Raw genomic sequence first — 13,661 nt, forward strand, 5'->3', positions numbered from 1 at the left:
CCATCGAGTGGCTCAGAATTTTTTCTATTGTCTCATCACATTTCCTCTTGTTTATTTTTCTGCTCTTCCCTGAAATTCTGCATTTTCTATACCCTTGCCTTTTGTACCCCTCTGATTGCATATACCATAAAACCTGTGCTACTTGCCCTATAAAGTTTACAAGGTAGTGCAAATGTCAAATAGAAAAAACTGTATTTCATCCATATCTCGAATCAATGTCCTACCTACAATAAATTCCAGGGAAAAAGTTTTATTGTATAATACTATCAGTTGAAATGGAGCAGATCATTGGGTATTAAAACTCAGTGGGTGGAGTTGCTAGAGATAAAGGTTGGAGGAACTTGCACTGCAGTGCACACTCCACTCCAGCTAGTGCAGTCAATTGTGCGGGCTTTGCTCGTCTAGAAAAAAACACAATGGCAGCACTCCACCAGGCACTCAGCACGAGCAGTGGAAGGTACACGATACACCATGGACGAAAGGTGTATCGTTCGTTCAGTACCAGCAGCGGCTTTGGAGGTGCCTTTGCTGGTGGTTTCCAGTTCAGCCCCAACGCTAAGGACCTGCTGCTCGATGGGAGCGAGAAGTTAACCTTGCAGAATCTGAACGAGCGTCTGGCTAGTTACCTGGACAAGGTGCGCTCCCTGGAGAAGGCGAACTCTAAGCTGGAAGTTAAGATCAGAGAGTGGGGTGAGAAGAGTGCTCCTGCCGCAGGCCGTGACTACAGCACTTATTACCGGGTGATAGAAGAGCTCCGAGCTAAGGTAGGAAGGGTTCCTATTTTCCATTTGCTATCAATCATTTATCGTTTTTCATAACAGTTTATATTGTAGTCACATTTTACGACATGCTTTTACATTTCTACTACCACTTCAATCAACCGTATCCTTATTTCTGGCAAAATTCATAGCCCTCTCAACTTTGCTAAAATCTGGCACAATTCTAAATTATAGCATTGATCAGAATACAAGATGATAATAATCACATTCTATGATGATGGTGCATGATACCACAGGGCTTTGATTATTTATATGGATTTATTATCCATTTTTTGGAATAAGAAATTCACCGAAGGCGGAGATTACTGTACAAGGAAATTTCATATTTGTAAAGAACATAAGGACAAATGGCTGAGCTGCCCATGAAGGGATCTGAATTCTGGGGATACACAAACATGTGAACAATAAAGGCTTAGTTAATAGTTATTTCATGCTGTCAGGTTGCGCAGGTTGTTATTTGTAAGTAGATGTCATGTTTTGATGAACATTTTATTGTATCCTGCTTAGAATTTAAGATCGGTGGGTAACAAATGCTTTAAAAATAATTCAATAAAATAAGAATTCTTTAAGATAACACAGCTATTCTTCTGTCTTCAGCATGTGGTGTTACATGTAAGAAAGCTAACTAGATGGCACACATCAATAAGGGTATTCACAAAAAAACTGATGATGTCTACCAGTTATTGGAGCAGTGAAAAATGAGTAAGAAACAATCTTAGGAAATATGTTCAGATCTTATCGGGCTGGCCTAAGCACTTTTATCTCCATGTGCTATGGTATTTCTGATGTTAACAGGCCGACAGTATTACCTGTGACCCTCCTGTCCTTTTGTACAGGGGTCAGAAATGTGTTATATTCTGAAGATGCAGAACTTGAACCAGGAGAATTTCAGTGTAGTTCAAGCTCCACAGCGTTTTCCCCTCCTCAGTCTACAGGGGGAAGTTCATCAAAGTTTTACCATCAGATCCGGGGAACATTTCTAACAGAAATTTGAAAAATTTACTTCAGATTTTCGAAAAATCCAAATTGGGATCTGCCAGTTGTGGAGTTTTTCAAAGTCTGAAGTAGGTTCAAAAAAATAAATTGTTTAAGAAAAGCTTTGTCTCGTCGCTTCAGTGAGCCTTTCTCCAGGTATGTCAAATTGTTTGACGAAGCAGGCCTGAAAAGGCTTCCACTCAGGTGGTTTCTCAGTGATTGCACTGGAGATGTCGATTGGGACCTGCTCAGGTGAAAATGTGAATTCTCTTACTCATCTCATTCTGTCCTTCAGCTGCAAGAGGCTACGTTTGAGAACACTAAGATTGTTCTACAGATGGATAACATCAAACTGGCCGCCGAGGACTTCACATTAAAGTAAGTGATGTAAGCAGCTCATAACGTGTTGCTCCTTTTGCTTGTCCGGTCAGTTGCGTTGACTGCTTTCTAACACTTAAGACGCACTTTCCATCTCTAGGTACAAGAGTGAGGCAGCCATGCGCCTGGCAGTGGAGAACGATATTCAAAAGCTGCGCCACCTCAGGGATAATCTCACTGTGACAAAAACTAACTTGGAATCAGAGTTTGAAGTGCTTCTGGAGGAGAAGATTTACCTGGAGAAGAACCACAAGGAAGTAAGAGCAGTGAGAGGCAAACAACTAGAAGGGGTTAACTGGCTTCTTTCTGTTTTTCTGCGCTTCCTGCTCAAAAGGGAGCCATGGCTGGCATTTGGCACTTTAAGCCCTGGTGTGCAACTGCCCCAGGGATCACATCCCTCTCTGCCCTGCCCCTCCCCCCCCCCCATTGCAGCGGCAGTGCTCATCTGGAGGTCATGTACCAGAACGCTGCAATCACAGACCCTAAATCTGGCCACGAGGGGTTAAGTCAAGGGCTGTGAACACTGCCTCTGAAGTATTACCAGTCCCAGCTGACTCAGGAGGCAGAAAACATGAACTAGTAACCTAGGCCACATCAGGTTCCTCAGCCACTGGGCCTGCTCAACTCAAGTGTTTTTAATTACATTTGAAATAATCAGTTCCCTGATAACCAGGAACGATTGGCAGGAACATAGAATCGCCAAGACTGTGGCCTGTCTGGAGACCTGAGTTCTTCATACAGAATTATTTATTTGAGCTGTTGGAGTGCAGGGAGAATCAAAAGACATTTTAGAGTGCATCCACCAGGATAGCCCTAGCATTTCAATGTTTTCCTTGATTTACAAAAAAAAAATATTATGTAAGACAAAGTCCTTTGTGAGAGGCTTCTAAGAAAACTAAAAAGCCATGGGATAGGAGGAGATGTCTTTTTGTGGATTTCAAACTGGTTAAAAGACAGGAAACAGAGAGTAAGATTAAATGGTCAATTTTCTCAGTGGAAAAGGGTAAACAGTGGAGCGCCTCCGGGATCTGTACTTGGACCAGTGCTTTTCGATCTACCTTATAAATGGCCTGTGACCGACGGCCCGCAAATGCGCAGTAGAGACCAGCTCTACCGCGCATGTGCGGGCGAGCACGTCGCTCTGAGGCAGCTTCAGAAAGAAAAAAAAATGGCGGCGTCCAGTGGCAGCAGCGGCGGTACCGGCAGCGGGCGGCGACGGCGGTAGCGAGCGACAGCGGTAGCGGCGACGGCGGTAGCGGCGACGGCGGTAGCGAGCGGCGGCGGTGGCGACGGCGGTAGCGGGCGGCGACGGCGGTAGCGGGCGGTAGCGAGGGAGGGAGAAGAGAGAGAGAGGGAGGGACGGACTGAGTGGGAGGGAGGGACGGAGAGAGAGAGTGGGAGGGAGTGACTGAGTGAGGGGGAGGGATTGAGTGAGGGGGAGGGAGTGGGACTGAGTGAGAGGGAGAGGGGGGACTGAGGGAGAGAGTGGGACTGGGAGAGAGAGGGAGGGAGTGGGACTGAGGGAGAGTGAGTGGGACTGAGTGAGTGAGAGGGAGGGGGGGAGGGAGTGACTGAGTGGGAGGGAGGGATTGAGTGAGGGGGAGGGACTGAGGGAGAGGACGGAGGGAGTGGGGACTGAGTGAGAGTGAGTGGGACTGAGTGAGTGAGAGGGAGGGAGAGAGGGGGGGAGGGAGTGAGTGAGACTGAGTGGGAGGGAGGGACTGAGTGATAGGAGAGGGAGGGTGGGGAGGAGTGGGTGAGGGAGGGGGTGGTGAAGAGTGAGGGGAGAGAGAAAGAGGGGGAGGTGAGAGACAGAGGGATGTAGCCCGTTTTAACGGGCTTAACGGCTTGTATATATATAAATGATCTGGAATGGAATACGACGAGTGAGGTTATCAAATTTGCGGATGATACAAAATTATTCAGATAAGTTAAATCACAAGCAGATTATGATAAATTACAGGATGATCTTGCGAGACTGGAAGACTGGGTGTCCAAATGGTAGATGAAATTTAATGTGGACAAGTGCAAGGTGTTGCATATAGGGAAAAATAATCCTTGCTGTAGTTACACAATGTTAGGTTCCATATTAGGTGCTATCTCCCAAGAAAAAGATCTAGGCATCATAGTGGATAATACTTTGAAATCATCAGCTCAGTGAGCTGCAGCAGTCAAAAAGGCAAACAGAATGTTAGGAATTATTAGGAAGGGAATGGTTAACAAAACAGAGGATGTCATAATGCCTCTGTATCGCTCAATGGTTAGACCGCACCTTGAATACTGTGAACAATTCTGGTCACCGCATCTCAAAAAAGATATAGTTTCACTGTAGAAAGTACAGAGAAGGGTGACCAAAATGATAAAGAGCATGGAACGGTGCCCCTATGAGAAAAGGCTAAAGAGGTTAGGGCTGTTCAGTTTAGAGAAGAGATGGCTGAGGTGGGATAAGATAGAGGTCTACAAAATCATGAAAGGACCTGAATGGGTAAATGTGAAATGGTTATTTACTCTTTCGGATAATACAGGGTCTCGATGAAGTTAGCAAGTAGCACTCAACACGCAATTTAGCTCTGGAATTCATTGCCAGAGGATGTGGTTAAGGCAGTTAGTGTAACTGGATTTAAAAAAAGGGTTGGATAAGTTTCTGGAGGAGAAGTCCATAAACTACTATTAATCAATAGTGAAAAGCCACTGATAGTTGCCAGCAATAGTAGCTTGGGATCTATTTAATGTGACTCGGATTTATCACTGTTGGAGACAGGAAACTGGGCTTGCTGGACCCTTGGTCTGACCCAGTATAGCATATAAGAACATAAGAATATAAGCCCAGCATCCTGTTTCCAACAGAAGCCAAACCAGGCCACAAGAACCTGGCTATTACCCAAACACTTAGAAGATCCCATGCTACTGATGCAATTAATGGAAGTGGCTATTCCCTAAGTAAATGATTAATAGCCATTAATGGACTTCTCCAAGAACTTATCTAAACCTTTTTTGAACCCAGCTACACTAACTGCACTAACCACATCCTCTGGCAACAAATTCCAGAGCTTTATTGTGCGTTGAGTGAAAAATAATTTTCTCCAATTAGTCTTAAATGTGCTACTTTCTAACTTCATGGAATGCCTCCTAGTCCCTCTATTAATTGAAAGTGTAAATAATCGATTCACATCTACTCGTTCAAGACCTCTCTTGATCTTAAAGACCTCTATTATATCCCCCCTCAGCCGTCTCTTCTCCAAGCTGAACAGGCCTAACCTCTTCAGCCTTTCCTCATAGTGGAGCTGTTCCATCCTCTTTATCATTTTGGTTGCCCTTCTCTGTACCTTCTCCTTTGCAACTATATCTTTTTTGAGATGCGGCGACCAGAATTGTACACAGTATTCAAGGTGCAGTCTCACCATGGAGCGATATAGAGGCATTATGACATTTTCCGTTCTATTAACCATTCCCTTCCTAATAATTCCTAACATTCTGTTTGCTTTTTTGACTGCTGCAGCACACTGAGCCAACGATTTTAAAGTATTATCCACTATGATGCTTAGATCTTTTTCCTGGGTGGTAGCTCCTAATATGGAACCTAACATCGTGTAACCACAGCCAGGGTTATTTTTCCCTATATGCAACACCTTGCACTTGTCCACATTAAATGTCATCTGCCATTTGGATGCCCAATCTTCCAGTCTTGCAAGGTCCTCCTGTAATCTATCACAATCCGCTTGTGATTTAACTACTCTGAATAATTTTGTATCATCCGCAAATTTGATAATCTTACTAGTTGAATTCCTTTCCAGATCATTTATAAATATATTGAAAAGTAAGGGTCCCAATACAGATCCCTGAGGCACTCCACTGCCCACTCCCTTCCAGTAAGAAAATTTCCATTTAATCCTACTCTCTGTTTCCTGTCTTTTAACCAGTTTGTAATCCACGAAAGGACATCACCTCCTATCCCACTGAAGGTGAAAAATCACATAAAGGCCGATGCAATATGGATGCACTAAAAACAAACATCCAGACTGGACGCCCATTTTCCTAACGTGTGTTCATGCACCTGTCCTGGGCGCGTGATGCAATATGCAAATGAACAGCTACATTAAAAAGGATGCACTAAGGTAAATTGTGCATTCCTAATGCATCCTTGGCATCGTGTGCTCAAGAGATGTGGATGTGCGCACAGCCTCAGGTTCGGAAAATGGACGCTTAATTAATGAGCGACCGTTTTCCAAACCTGCACACAACCATAAGTTAGGGAAATAGATGCTGGTAAATTGAGCATCTATTTTCTTAACCTGACCGTCATCAAGACTTTTTTTTTCATGCTGCTGCTTTCTGTGGTTCCTCTGTCTTAGTATCGTGATAATATTAAGTTGGAGGAACAACAGAAAACTGTATTTTCTGCTTTTCTGTTGATGGCTTGAGGCACCTTTATGCCAGATCTGGGGCTGGTGTTGATTTTTGAGGGTTCAAATGTGTGCGTCGGGAACATGTTTGTTTGTTTTTTTTTACATCGGGGGTACTAGCTAATAGCCTCATCAGGTTTGGATGCGCTAGTTCCATTATTGCATCAGGAGTTATTCTAGTGCGTCAAACTGCGCATCAAGCTGCGCGCTAGCCTGAGTGCACCGTGTTGCATCGGCCCCAATGAGTGTGACTGTGCATGCCTCTTTATCTACAGGAAGTCACTCAGCTCCGCAGAAATGTGAATAACACAGTCAACGTGGAGGTGGATGCTGTTCCTGGCCCTAACCTTGGGATGCTCCTGGCCAACATGAGACTGCAGTATGAAGAGCTGGCCAAGAAGCAGCAGCAAGAAGCTAAAGAGTGGTTTGAAAGACAGGTAAACTGGGAGGGCTTTGGGGCACTCGGTCTCCCTTCACTGGGACCTGATAGAAGTCTCCTAATGAATATTAGTAATCAGGTCAGGCTTCCACTTCCCCATGAGCTCAGGGCCTCTTTGCAACTCTTGTCTTTCAGACTGAAGCGCTGAACGTGCAGGTGACTGTGAGCACTGAAGAGCTGAAGACGAGGAAGACGGAGATCACCACCCTAACTCAGACCATTCGGGATCTGGAGATAACTTTCCAGACTGAGCTTAACCAGGTACATAAAATGTGCCCATTCCCTTTGATCTCAGAGATCCTTTCACAGAGGACTGTCAGCTCAGAGGGAGGAATGCAATCTTCATATTTGCTTTCAGTTTTACCAGTTGCCCTTTGGATGAAAATTGGGTATCAGATCAGTTATTTCCCCATTTGTACGTTTAGGGTTCGTAAAATATAAGGCTTTAACGTACCTGACAATAATGTCTTTGGATTATTGTCCTGGTGGGACATTTTTTCATTTATTTGTGTTTTTCTATAGAGAGAGAGAGAGACAGATATAGATATTGGCACACATTTTTATTTTTATTTTTTAAATAGTAGCTTAAAAATATAAGTCTTCTGATTTGAAACTCCCTGGAGGCTTTCGGCTTTCTCTCATTGTGATGCACTTGCAGAAAGCAGCCGTGGCGAGCACCCTTTCGGAAGTGAAAGCCTGGTACAGCTCGCAGCTGGAAGAGGTGCAGGATAGGATCCGCGTTCTGGAGGAGCAGCTGCTTTATATGCGAACCCAGGCACAGCAGCAGAAGGAGAAGCACACAGCCCTGGCGCAGGAGATTGAGATGTACCGCCGTCTGCTGGAAGCAGAGGAATTTCAGTAAGAAACCCAGAGAAGGTTTTATTGGGATTATGCGCTTAATTTTCAAAAGGATCCAGCCGCCTGACTATGGAGTTAGGTGGCTAGAATGGAGGGATAAGGCTTCCTTCCTGCACTAGACGGCTGTAGTTACCTGCTGAAACAGCGGACATTTCCAGGGGCATCATTGGATTGAAGGGGGAGGGGAAAGGGTACAAATTTTCAGAGCTAGCCAGCTGAGTTAGGCGGCTTTCGCTGTGGGCAGGGAGACAGGCCTTGGGGCACACATTTTGTGTGGCTTTATAACTTGGTTCCAAGATGATTCTCCTGTGCGTCTGTCTGTGTGGGTGCAAGAAGGGGAAGAGAGATGTGCTTGGGCGTGGTCTTTACAAAATCACTTGGTTCAGTTCACGCATTGAGCGCTTGTGTCCCTAAAGAGCTTAGACAATGACAAGAGAAAAAATCAAAGCCTAACAGGCCAATGCAATACCGATGCACTAAAAACATGCGTCCAGACTGGACACACTGTTTTTTAACTTGCTCACAGTCACCTCTCCTGGGCGCTTGATGCACCGTGCTAAAAAGGATGCACTAGGAATAATGTGCAGCCCTAGCGCATCCATGGCATCGAGCGCCCAGAAGACGCGGCTGTGTGCAGGTTAGAAAAACAGATGCTCGATGTTACAAGCAACTGTTTCCCTAACCTGACCACTTTAAAGACCGTTTTGGGGTTTTTTTTTGTTGCTGCTTCCTCCTGCTTAGTAACGCGACAATATTAAATCAGAGGAATCACAGAAAAGCAGTATCTTCTGCTTGGGGAGCCTCAGACCTTAAAGCCAGCTCCGGGGCTGCCATTCATTTTTGAGTGTAAAAAGGTGCAGGAAATGTATGAGGCAGTGCAGCCCTCGGAGCAATGAATGCCACCAGTGGGATGCTGGTGCCACTCTGACTGGTGTCCGGTCAGAACTGCTGTGGTGGTGTTGATCTGCCCTGGTGCTAGCGTGACTTGCTGCATGTAGAGTCCAGAGAGGTTGGCTCCTGAAAAACAGCCGAGAGCGCTACTCTTTGTTGAGCGTGGACATGGTTACAGCCCTGAAATCGGCTAGTATGGCTGCAGTAGGCTTCCAAGAAGGCTGGGGTAACTTGTATGTGTGAGGGAGCCATGGTTACAAATCTAACACCAACAAGCACAGGGTGGCTGGATGTTTATTACTGGTTTTGATGGATGGTTGAATTATTACAAAACTTGATGGCAAGACACAGAGGAGAGACTGGGTGTTGGATTAAGTATGAACCAAACAGGAAAAAGCTAAGGCCTGGACTAATCTACCAGAAGTGTACAGAGTTTAAACATGCCTGGAAGAGATATTGAGTTCAGTAGCAGGAACAGGTCTGGGGTACTGATACACAGACATAAGGGAAAAAGCACAGGACTGCTTCTATGGCCAAGTCCATAAGCAAAGCACATACAGAAGCACATCCAAGCAGCACATCCAAACAGCACATCCAGCAGCACATCCAAAGCACATCCAAGCAGCACATCCAGCAGCACATCCAAGCAGCACATCCAAGCAGCACATCCAAAGCACATCCAGCAGCACATCCAAAGCACATCCAGCAGCACATCCAGCAGCACATCCAAAGCACATCCAGCAGCACATCCAAGCAGCACATCCAAGCAGCACATCCAGCAGCACATCCAAGCAGCACATCCAAGCAGCACATCCAGCAGCACATCCAAGCAGCACATCCAAAGCACATCCAGCAGCACATCCAAAGCACATCCAAGCAGCACATCCAAGCAGCACATCCAGCAGCACATCCAAAGCACATCCAGCAGCACATCCAAGCAGCACATCCAGCAGCACATCCAAAGCACATCCAGCAGCACATCCAAGCAGCACATCCAAGCAGCACATCCAAAGCACATCCAGCAGCACATCCAAGCAGCACATCCAAAGCACATCCAAAGCACATCCAAGCAGCACATCCAAGCAGCACATCCAAAGCACATCCAAGCAGCACATCCAGCAGCACATCCAAGCAGCACATCCAAGCAGCACATCCAGCAGCACATCCAAAGCTCATCCAGCAGCACATCCAAAGCACATCCAGCAGCACATCCAAGCAGCACATCCAGCAGCACATCCAAGCAGCACATCCAAGCAGCACATCCAGCAGCACATCCAAGAAAGCTCGTCACCCAGTAAAAAATGTTGGCTGCAATTTTAATGGGTTATCATAAAGCTTGGGATAACTACGTGGAGCGGCAGCTACTACCCTTAATAGAAACATGGGGGTTTCCCTTATTATTTTATGGTCTTTCCCTTATTATTTTATGGTCAGGCTGTTCGTATTTACCCTGATTTGGCTCAAGTCACCCAAATTAGGAGGAGAGAATTCCTTACTTTAAGGCAAGAGGTGGTTTCCTTAGGCTTTTCATTTAAGCTTCGTTATCCTTGTAGATGCACTCTAAATAAAGGAGATGAATGTTTTATTTTCCTCCAGGTTGACCAACTTCGCCAATTTGTAGAGGCCCGTAGGCCCAATACATCTTCCCCGGTCGATACGGGGTTAGGTTAAAGTTTTAAGCCCAGTTAGTTCTATGTTATTGCTATTATTTGTAAGGTTACGGTTTAGTAACATTTCTAAAAGGTCTCTTCAAAATTTTCCCTGCCTCCATAATTAGTTAGGGATTGCTTTTATAGAATTAAGATAAAAGTTTAAAGAAGGATATGGTAATAAATATTGTGGAATTGTTTATTTCTTTTTGTTTAGGACAACTGGCTTATTGGATATTTTGTAATTGGAATGGAAACGTCTATTCCCTGTTTCTTCATTTTGAATTGTTTACTGTACCAGTTATTGCACCATACCTGAAATAACTCTTTTTGTGATTGTAATAATATTGAAAATGAATAAATAAAGTATTAAAAAATAAAAAAAAAAAAGAAACATGGGGGTAGCCTGCACAATGTGGCAGATACAACCATGAGAAGCTCGCTGGGCAGACTGGATAGGCCATTTGGTCCTTTTCTGCCGTCATTTCTATGTTTCTATGAACAGCATAAAAGGTCAGGTAAAAGGCATGAGGGAGAACTGATACTGATTTGAATATGGAAATGTATGTGCATATCTATTAAAAGTGTGAGTATGTGTTACAATCTCTTCTCGGGAAGGAGAGAAGAACACAGCACAGCATATGATAATTAAAGCCCCAGGGAGGCCAGGCCTTGCCTTTTACTGAGCCATGAAAGCAGATAGAGGGCTGGTTATTTCTTAATGCTCGCACTGCCCTCCTCTTCTCCCCACTCAATCTCTCTTTTTTTTCTTATAGGTCAGATGCCCTGGAAATAGGTAAGGAGTTTCTCCTTTTGCTTTTAGGACAAATTGTCACACAGCTCTAGAAAAGGGGAGAACAATTTTTGATTTCATTCTCCTGAGTAAATTGGCTGCCTGGAAATCGTCCTCTTTCTAGCCATCTGAAAGCAGTTGCGCCGGTTTTCCAGAGCATGGGCACTTTTAGCCGGGCTGCGTGAAAGTGGTCCCAGAGGCCAGTTTAGGTCAGGGATGGAAAAGAAGGTACCCACATTTTATTTTCAAAGCTCTGCGTGCTATTTCCACCCACGCATAAAAGGTGCAAGGTCGGACAGTGTTCAAAGGGAATTCATACATATACTTTCCCTGCAGGCTGTGTCCCTAGTTAGAGTGTTTTAAAATTTCCTCTTAGAACATAAGAAGCACCATGATGGGCACGACCAGTGGTCTACTGAGCCCAACACTAGCCAGTGTGGGTACTTGGAACTACCCAGGAGATCCAATTCCCGGTTGCTCACTCCCAGAAGTAAAATGTGGCATACCCAATGTCTGGCTAATAATAATTAATGGGCCTGTCCTCCAGAAACTTGCAAGATTTTTTTAAGCCCTACTATCCTACATTAAAATTTGTTTAAAGAAGAGTCAGTTTTACTGGTCGCACAATGAAGTTGCTAATAAGAGAAAATATTTTTTTACTCAACACATAATTAAGCTCTGGAATTCATTGCCAGAGGAAGTGGTGAAAGCTAATAGTGTAGCTGCATTTAAAAAAGGTTTAGACAAGTTCCTGGTGGAAAGGTCCATTAACCATTATTAGGATGGAGTTGCAGAAATCCACTTCTTCTCCCTGGGAGAAGCCGCATCAACTCCATCTACCCCTTGGGATCCTGCCAGATACTTGCGACCTGGATTGGCCACTGTTGGAAACAGGATACTGGGCTTGATGGACCTTTGTTTTGACCCAGTATGTCAAATCTAATGTATTTACAGTATGTATTTATGTTCTGGGGATTCTCCACAAATAAACCAAATGGTATAAAGCACTCTAGTAGGCCTAATTGTTCATGTCTGGTTTATAAAAACAATCTATATGATATATATGCCAGACTTATAAAATTAACAATACTGTGAAATAGAGGCATGCAACTGATTGATGGTTCTAATAAAAAAATGAGCAGCTTTATCCTTTGTACGTGTGGGCCTGCAAGTCAGTTTTCAATGGGACATTCCCCACTGGGAAGTAAGTGCAAGGAACTGAAAATAAACTCCCTGCCCATGCTTTGTCACACCCACTCCCACCTCCACCCCCATCCCCATCCCCATTCCCAGTGCCATCCCTTTTCCCTGCTGGGAAAAGTACATGCGCTGTGGACACTGTGCAGTTGCCCCCACGCTGAGCAAAGGGGCAGCAAATCCCTTTCAAAAATGCACCCACAATTAGGTACGATTAATATGCATCACGTGACTACGTCTTCTTGGCTGTATCTCAATGAGAAACATGATTAGTATATCAAGCCCTAAAGTCATGCGTAGGTCCAAGCTCTTAGATTTTAGGATGTATGCACTAAGGTTTAGCAAGCATAAAAACCAGCGTGCTAAACCAGTCGGGAAGGATGTCAGCCAGCGACGTTTATTTCCAGGCACTCGCATCGACCCTCAAGTAGATTTTTCTCCGGAGCACATTATGGCACCCAATGTTTTGCAGTGAGAAGATCTGCCAGGAGCTTAGCACTGAGGACTCTCATGCTAGCCTCAGCTCGTGACATCTTGGATGTGCTAGGCTGCTACTGCAGTCCCTACGGCACAGTCTCTGCTGCCAGCTGTGCTCACCTGACTCTGAAGCTCAGGGCTAAAAAGGCAAAAATAAGTTTTGAATAATGTTGTCAATTTAGTTTCTCTCTGTTAAGAACTGCAGTGTCTCTTTATTGATTTCAATGCTCCTTCACTCTCAGAGGAAAACAGAAGCCGAAAGATAAAGACAGTGGTGGAAGAGATAGTCGATGGTAAAGTCGTGTCATCGCAGTCCAAGGAGGTCGTCCAGAAATTATAGTGGCCTGCAGTTTTGGGTACAGAAGTTTATTGCCTCTGCAAGAGAGCCGCTCACCTGGGATTGCAAGATTGGTCCACACTCTGCCATTTCACAGTTTGAGCAGATAAAACTATCTTCTTCCCTCTTACTGAAATCTTGGTAATAAACCTCTCACTTCACTACAGGGGAAATCTGCTGTTTCTGTTAATAAGCTCAAGTACATCTAAAAATAGGTGGCTGACCATTCTGTGACAAAAAGGGTGATTTTCGTAGGTATTTCTGTGTACAGCGTGTGTGCATAGTTTTCCAGGGAAAGGCACCTACACGGGGAGCAGCAGCAGGTCTGTCTGTCTGTCTGTGCTCTTTTTTCAACTCAGTTATCAAAGGCCCTGCCGGTGCCATTCTGAAAGGGAGACCCGGTGGGGGGCGCACGCGACTGGGGATCGCTCCGGCCCCTTAAACTTGTGAACGGAATAAGTGGTTAAGGGAGGTCCAGGGAAGTC

General features: G+C 44.8%; 1 protein-coding gene across 1 annotated transcript; it reads left to right on the top strand.

The window, feature by feature from the left end:
• Positions 1-416: 416 nt before the first annotated feature.
• On the top strand, positions 417-13,179 carry LOC115073648 (keratin, type I cytoskeletal 20-like). The gene is made up of 8 exons (XM_029572247.1): positions 417-764; positions 2,050-2,132; positions 2,233-2,389; positions 6,811-6,972; positions 7,110-7,235; positions 7,633-7,832; positions 11,149-11,168; positions 13,082-13,179. Exons 1-8 carry the CDS (start codon positions 417-419, stop codon positions 13,177-13,179), a joined length of 1,194 nt encoding a protein of 397 aa, XP_029428107.1.
• The last annotated feature ends 482 nt before the right edge of the window (positions 13,180-13,661 follow it).

The sequence above is a fragment of the Rhinatrema bivittatum genome, chromosome 12 (genome assembly GCF_901001135.1).
Source record: "Rhinatrema bivittatum chromosome 12, aRhiBiv1.1, whole genome shotgun sequence".
Taxonomy (NCBI): Eukaryota; Metazoa; Chordata; class Amphibia; order Gymnophiona; family Rhinatrematidae; genus Rhinatrema; species Rhinatrema bivittatum.